Here is an 8,418-nt window from a genome sequence, read left to right on the forward strand (position 1 = left end):
CGTGCAAAGCCCCAAACTGCTCATCAGAAGCAGTTAGGGGATCAGTGTCTTGCCCAACAGCACATTCACAGGCTCCTAGAAGGAGCACAGAACCAAACCAGGAAACCTTCTGATCCTTAGACGGCCGCTGACCTGCTACTGTACAGCAGTCAGTTAAGGGTCAGTGAGTCGTGTGAAAGAAGGAACCAGCACACTGCAGGGGAAAACCAATGGCCTTTTAAAGTAAAATTGCCTAATTTTCTAGGTAATTTTGTCATTTTCTAGGATTAAGAGGATTTATTGGAAATAAGAGTAACAATTTCCCCCCATCTTGTCTTTATCCCCAAAAAGAAAGTCAAGTTGTTTCCCAATAACTTGACTCCAATTACATCACACCCATTGGCAGAATTCACAGCCTCAGGGTCTGAATCTTGATGCCAAATAATGAGTTTAGCAAAGCTCCAAACCCAGAGTTCATCCTGTGGAAATTGGGTGCTAAGAATTTACCATAAACAGTTCATTAAGGAAATGGAGAGTTTGTAGTCAGGGGCTTAGGAAATAGAGTTATAAAGGCTTCCTGCAGAACAGCAAGAAAAGGGAGAGGAGAGGAAAGGAAAGGAGAGGAGAAGAGAGGAGAGGAGGGGAGGTCATGTCCAGTGGAGGTCTGCCATTGTGTGTATCAACCAGTCTTCCTTGCTCAGTGATTACGACTTGACACAGTATCATTAGTTGCCAACAAACACAGTGATCAGTGTGAGAAATACCTCATTTTCAGAATAAATAGTGGTTGTAAAACTATGAAATATGTCTAGCGAGTCACACCCACCCAGCCCCGTGTTAGGCACATTTATGTGCTTTGGCATCCAACTCAAACTCTCCTAACAAGTTCTGAAAATAAATGAAAGAAAGTACACTCAAACAGTCAATCAACTGCTACTTTCACTGTACTTGCTTCTCTTATTTCACTGCTACTTCAACTGTTACAGCTACCGCAAAAGGTCAAGAAGAAAGAAGATCAAAGAGAGAAAGAAGCCAACAAAACACAGGGGATGGATTCAGCTCTGAGACAACAAGAATGAGTAAAATTTGCCGGGCTTGTTTAGCCCTGTTTATTGGCTAAAAGGCAAATATTTTCCTGTAAATGAACTCCCACCTCCAGGATCTGTGGGGATTGCACTGCTAGTAAATCTCGGATATGATCTGACCTGCACTCACAGCTCACCTTTACGAAACACCACGTTTGAGCACCTGTCAGAGAGTACAGAGAGTGAAGGAGACACAGGGAGAGAACGCGTTGCTACATATCTTCTAGATTTATATATATTTTTTAGTTTAGTGCATGTTTAACCTGTGCACTTGGGCGATGCCTGGCCCCTGTAAGTCTAGCAGGATTATATAGAAGAGAACTCTCAGACAGACAGACAGACAGCCCTTTAATGTTTCGGTTCCTTGAAATGCCCTTCATCATCAGAGGGATGATGTGTCCAGGTGGAGGGGAAAGACCCAAAACCTTTCACTGTCTTTTGAAGACCGTGCAAGTGCTGGAAATGTGGCCATCCTCTGGTACAAACAATAAATTGTCTTTTGCTGATCGTTGTTCATATGGCCCCATGTTAAATTTTCAACTGAGAAAAATCTTTGACATCTTTTTCAACTCACCGGTTCTTTGTTATCTTCTGGCCTTTTTGGACCATAATAAATCTCTACTTTCAGGAAGTTCTGCTGGTTCTTACGGTCCAACCTGTTTTCAGATCGCAGTTACAGTTTTAGCATGAGAGCCAGTTTTTCCACATGTAGTTCTTCTGCCTTCAGACTCAGACTCAGCTTTGTGTCTCTGCTTAATTGGCTGCACCTGATATTGATAAACAATCAGCATCGTCAAATGATTACAGCTTTAGCTGTCACTCAAACAGCTTGTAACTTCTTCACTCATTCATGTACAAAAACATTTTTCCACACTTCAGGCTTTATTCATTCATTTTTTTTCAGCATTTTCAGATGGTACCAGTTTAAAATGCTTCCCATATTAAAGGTATGTCAGCCATTCCCTATTGAAATACATAAATACCTCCTTCAGGCCTTCATACTTTCAGGCCCTTTCAACGTCTTCATTCATTTGTTCCTTCAGGTGCAGAAACCATTTAAACATTCCTCAGGCCTCCAGGCTTCAATCTTTCAGACTATTGTTCAGATTTTACAGATAGCAGCACTTTAAAACACTTCAGTTTTGTTCAATTTAGTTTTTTCAGTCATTCCCTATTAAATAGGACTACACTGCGCCCTAGCGGACGTAACTTAGAATGACACCTTGGTTACTTCTTCAAACTCCAAACATTGCTGATAATAAAGCTCATACTTATCTGTTCAGTTACTTTTGCTTTAAGATTCAAATAGTGAATTCTTTCAATATATTAAGTTGCTTCAAATTCATTGCTACTTTTTTCAATGACGTTAGAACTGTTTAATTTATTCTAATTAATCCAATGTAACTCATCTAAACAGCGTTAAGACTGCAAAGGTTTTAAACCGACAGCAACACATTTTTCTATACATGTTTTTTTTCTCCATTTAAATGAAAAATCTAAATGCAACTGCGTGCAGGATTATTCCATTACGTTTGTTCATTTCAATAAAGTTTTCAACGGCTTTGCGACCGTAGTCACGACATCTTTCGAACGATTTACGACTGTTTTGGAGGCTGATTCAAAATGGAGTAGTGAGTGAAATTGACGCTAATCCACAGCTCAGGATTTATCAATTAAACACATCTAACTAACAGGTTATCAAGATACCAACCTTATCAACTCCAACACAATGGCTGACGAGAAGAAGTCGGGCTCTCTGGGTTTCTTTTCGAGCTACGACGACCTGAGCGACAGCAGCGACAGCAATGGCAGCGACTCAGACGAGGAGGGACAGAGTGGGAAGAAGAAGTCCGGCAGCGGCGCACCGGGAGGCGGCTCGCGCTCCCCCCAGCAGGGCTCCGCACGAGCCGCCGCCGGAGCTCCGTTGCCCAAACCCGACGAGCTGTTTAGCTCCGTGTCCAGACCCGCTTTCCTCTATAATCCGCTCAACAAGGAGATAGACTGGGACAGCCTGGCAGTCAAACCCCCGGAGGAGGTAAACAAATAAGATTCATTAGATTCATGGGCAATAATAAAGTAACACAGGGATTAAAACGCTGCTTTAGGCTCTGAGCGTTAATTTAATCCAGATTTGATGAGTGTAACCAATTGTAGACCTGCTTTAATCTGGATTACACACCACTTTAAACCAGTGTTTGGTGTTTAGACCAGTGTAACGGCTCGTAGATCTGTTTCTCTAAACCTTTCTGCCTCTTCCTTCGGCTCCCACAGGCTCCCAGAGTGTTCAAGCCGTGGAAGACCAACGCTGTGCCTCCACCTGACAGTTACGCCTCCGAGCCAGAGAGGAAGAAGGGGCCTCCTCCCGGCATGGACATGGCAATCAAGTGGTCAAACGTGTACGAGGATAACGGCGAGGACGCTCCGCAGGCGCACACCGGCAAGGCCATGTTCCTGCCCTCAGAGGAGCAGCAGCAGCAGCCGTCTGACTCAGGTAAGTCCACTCATGGATCTACAAGAGCACTGACTCACGTTTTGGACTGGAGATGATTCACTGTTGTCCTCCTCTTCCCCCTGTGGTGTCGTTTCAGATGAAGACTCAGACAAGCCGGCCATGTCCGCTAAGAAACGGCGGGTGGAGACGTTCCATCAGAAGGAGAAGAGGAAGAGGGACATGGGCCAAGCCACCTCAGATAAGAACTTCGTAGAGGAGGAGAAGAGAATCCTCAGGCAGAACATCGACTGAGGCCCGACCGCCGCCGGCAACAAGACTCTGACCTCACTGACTTTAGAACACGGAGCCATTACATCACGTGCTGTAAACACATAGAGCTCCTTTAGCCTGCAGTTACCATTTTGCAGTATTGTATGAATAATTTGTCCGGCTTCAAAGTTACGTCCGCATACTCGACGATAACTTAAGTCTGAGTAAGTTTCGTTTAGCTCTAATCCTGGAAAATCCTTCATTGGCTGTGACGTTTCCCGGTGTTTTATCTCGTGTTCGCCGTCACTCTCGGTTCCAAATACGTTAAACTGGACTCAAACTGAAGCCCGTTACCGCTGTGACGCTTTATTATCTTCTATAAGGTCCGTTGGTTTTGCATGTTTGTCTTTTTGTGATCCGTCAACTAAACAAAGGTCCAACTGTGCTGCACATTTAGCAGATGCAGAGTTTCTTATGGTTTGTTTTATTGTAAATATCCAGTCACCACTGAACCGTGAAACCTGATTAAAAAAACATGAAATCAGTGATCAAATGAGAAACTTTAAAGCGCTTGTTGTTCCTGCTTACGGCCACTAGATGTCGCCAGTAAACCACAGCTTCTAGTCCGATCTTCTGCTAAAAGCTGTTGATTCACTTTTATTACACAACAATTTACACAAAAATGGAATTCAGTCTGTTTAAACAGTTTTTATATTATTGATTTGACTTGTTTGTTTTCAGTGAGATTCTTTTCGTCGTACACCACAAAAGGCAATAAAGGGTTAATGTATTTTACTGTAGAGTGCTTGTTTGTTTTTCATGTGAAACACAATACCGGTTAGAATTCAGATTATATTGGATAGAAAGGTGTTTTTGGAATCCAATTGGGTTTCACATTTTTCTCCAGATAATATAAACAGCAGCAGATCACTTTACTGTTACAGTGTGAATAGTTCAGCCCCCAAATTCGACTAAATTGACCCAAATTCTGAGAATGTTTGCGTTCATCGGAGCAAACATAATTGTTTTTCAGCTAAAGGGAAAAGAGAAAAATGTCCACTTTGAAACAGGTTAGTGATCAGAGGAATTCCTGGCCTATCTGTCATCGTGGGCTGACCTGAAATAATGGTAAATATGCCTCTGATAAAATTCCAGCTTGCAGGTATGTGCCTGGCCTTGTCTGACATACGGACGCCGTCCTACACAACAACAGCAGCCGACTGATCTTATCTGCATATTTACGAACAAATAACTCTTCCTGCACCGACGGTAAGAGTTATGGCCAGCGGGGTCACGTCTACCGGTGTTTAATAATTCTTCATGTTGCCGGGACGTTTTCCCAGAATATGGATGTTTTGGTCGGATCTGTTCCTGGAACTGCCAGCGTAAAAAGCTGGATTTCCTGTGAAGTTCCTCGCCGGTGTTGAATTTGTTTGGCGTAGCTGTTTTTGCTGTGATGTGATATCCACAGCATTCCTGGGCTGTTGTCTCTTTGTGTTGTGGAGCTCAGGTTGCCAGAGGAAGGTATTTCTTCATCCTGCTGGATGTCACACATGAATGACCTTCTCTTCATTCCTTCAGACGGCGTGTTACGCGTGGCGCACTCGGGCCTGCTCTGCCTCATGTTTGCACGTACGCCTGTCAAAGCATCAAAGACGCTTTAAATGATGCGTCCACGGGGTGAAGATGAAGATTGTGTGATAGGCAGAAGGATTTGAAGCCACCTCACCTCTTGAGTTGTGAGCTATTTAGTAAATTGAAAGAAGTGGGCAATAACTCAAAGTGCCTCTTCCATGAAACATGTCGGTCACTCACTGCTCCTTCATCACTGTGACACATTTCACTGGAGGGTCGAGACCTCATGATGGCCATTGAATATTCCGAGGCTGCGACTCTATGACTTATGACATTTCACTCAATCAGCACAATGGTGCAGCTTGTAAATGACTCACAGAGCTTTTCTGTATGGTTTAAAGTAGTGAAATTGTGAAATAGTAATATTTCTCTACATTCTACACACACACACGCCCTTCAACGGCACGTACGTTTACACACATATATACGAGGCACTCTGGTTGGTCTCTGTTGTGTAATTAAGGCACTAATGTGTTTTAAGGTGAACACATGAAGGGACTTAGTAAGATTCTGTAGGTTGATGAATAAACGCAACCAAGACTTAATAGGCATTTCATCATAGCTTTGATTAAAACCAGAGATTTCTCTCTCTCTCTCTCTCGCACACACACACACACACACACACACACACACACACACACACACACACACACACACACCTGAGTGAGTCTCACCTTGTTAGCATGCAGGGAAATGTAGTTTCTGTCATTTTGTCGTTCTTTTCAAGGATCCAGTCAACCTCCACATTGTCGTGCAGGTCATGTGTCCTGGTTTGACACAGCGCCCCCTGCAGTCACACGTCTCTCCTTCACGCTCTCTGCTGGTCCCTCCAACCAAAGACAACAGATTCAATATGTACAATTACTGATATCCTCCTTTAAGCCTCCCACGCTCAGAGCACAAACATGACTTCATACTGTCTCGTTCTCACTGAGGCCTCTAGCTGCTGCACTGACTCTGTTTACTTCTCCAGAACCTCTCTCTCATCCTCGGATGTTTTCTGTAGGCAAACAGCAGCTTTTCACACTAGCAAACTGGCCCGGCTGTGAGAAACAGATGTTCAGCAGAAAACAAAGCCGGGGTGGAGCTGAGGACAAACCGCCTTCCTCAGACCCTTCAGAGGAGCTTTCATCTGAGATCAGACACACACACATATGAACACAATATCATCCATGCACACTGCTGTGGCGACGTTGCAAACATGTTGTTTTTGTGCGAGTAATAAAGATTGAATCTGGTCGTAAAGAAGAAGTGAGTGTAAGTGCTCTATCTCTCTTCATCTGGTGTTGAGTGTGCAATGGAATTTTCCAAACCATCAGAATGAAACACGACGCGGCAGCTTACAGTAGATTTGTGGCAGCGGCCAAAACAGCTCCGGCTGTTTGAAGCAGCAGCAACATTTCATTCCTCTACCAACGAGACAATATCACTAAATCTGAGAGAACAGCAGCGTGTTGAGCTCTGGAGGAAGATAAATATTGATTTTTGCTTTGAGCAGCAATTTGGAGACGGAGGTTCAGACCAAAGAACATCAGCAGTAAAGCTCAAGAAAGTTTGGTGCACTTTCCATCCCAGGAAGTAGAAGAAATGAAAGAAGGAGGAAATAACAACACATCAAAGTCATCAGTTATCAATCAGCAAGGTTTTCAATCATGAGTAGATTTATGATCCCTGTATATGTCATTAATATAATACCAAGACATCAGATGGAGTTGAAAACGATACACTCACAAAAAGTAATATCATTCTAAACAACCTCAGAAAGTCAAATGATGTCTCTGGATATTTTTGAGCCCCACAAGTTCAAAGGTTAACCTTGTCTAAATGAGCGGTTTAAAGGATGAGTGTGTGCAGCTGAACTCAGGAGGAATGCAGGTGGAGCTGATGGAGCACAGTAGCACCAGACCAGGAGTCTGACCTCCTGTCAGAGGCCGTCTGTGGATAAAGATACAGAGCAGACACAAAGGTGGCCCAGACTCTGCCCCTGCCTCTGTGTGTGTGTGTGTGTGTGTGTGTGTGTGTGTGTGTGTGTAGCGGTGGTGGTCTTACTTGGCTGCTTGTTAGTAATGGCGGAGATGCTGTGCGAATTCTGTTATCTTGACCCTTGCCCTGTTGTGGATTGCGCGATCCTGCATTCACACACACGCACAACGCAAGACGCACACGCACGCACGCACGCACGCACGCACAGCACACGCACACGCACACGCACACGCACACGCACACACACACACACACACACACACACACACAGGTAGGGCATGACTGTGCAGCTAACTTTGTTTTGCTATTGGATAAAGAAACAACATTTTGAAACCATTTGATCGGTCGGTGGTTTTTGGTCTTTCTGTCTTTGGCTCTGTTCTAATGGGAAATAAAGAGAAAGTGGAAAAATAACCACAGAGGAGAGGGAGAATCTGCAAACCAAAGGATCATATATCCCTTTTTATTCCCACTGTGATTTCAGTCCTGGTTCACTGCTGAAACACTGAGTGAGACTCAGATTGATGCATGAATCATCACGCATGAATTGCAACCTAAAACCGTATTTGGAATCTGGCATATTCCTTTGATACGCCGCTTATTCCTGCAGAACACCCACAAGCACCACCAGAAACAATATTCAAGTTAGTTACACTTTACCAAACTGTCTTTGTCACTTATCTTACACTTATTGTTGACATAAGATGCGATCCTGAGCCTGGAACACAGAACAGGATGTTCGCCCGCACCAAACTGAATATGTAACGTTTAAACAAATCAGTTCCCTCTTATTGACCTTTTATAATGTGCTGGACATCAGCCAACCACGCGTTCTTTATGTGTGTGTAAATAGAGCTCCCTATAAGTGTGTATTATATTTATAAAAGGTGAAAAGTATCCCAGACTTTCCCTTAAACCAAATGGATATTCAAGCCCTGATAAAAATAAACATCTGGCGGAAACATCGGCTCCTTCCTTCTTTCCTCATCGCCGTGAAAGTGATCAAATGTAAAGATTCTGCAGATCGGCGACATC

At 43.7% G+C, this 8,418-nt stretch overlaps 1 protein-coding gene across 1 annotated transcript; it reads left to right on the forward strand.

Moving 5' to 3' along the window:
- The first annotated feature begins 2,666 nt into the window (after positions 1–2,666).
- On the forward strand, positions 2,667–4,560 carry cunh1orf52 (chromosome unknown C1orf52 homolog). Its single transcript, XM_076170217.1, has 3 exons — positions 2,667–3,099; positions 3,336–3,555; positions 3,653–4,560. The coding sequence occupies exons 1-3, from the start codon at positions 2,794–2,796 to the stop codon at positions 3,805–3,807; spliced, it is 681 nt and encodes a 226-aa protein (XP_076026332.1). The 5' UTR covers positions 2,667–2,793; the 3' UTR covers positions 3,808–4,560.
- The last annotated feature ends 3,858 nt before the right edge of the window (positions 4,561–8,418 follow it).

This window comes from Genypterus blacodes, unplaced genomic scaffold, assembly GCF_046128005.1.
Source record: "Genypterus blacodes isolate CSIRO-AG114 ecotype Tasmania unplaced genomic scaffold, CSIRO-AGI_Gbla_v1 ptg000215l_1, whole genome shotgun sequence".
NCBI classification, from domain to species: Eukaryota; Metazoa; Chordata; class Actinopteri; order Ophidiiformes; family Ophidiidae; genus Genypterus; species Genypterus blacodes.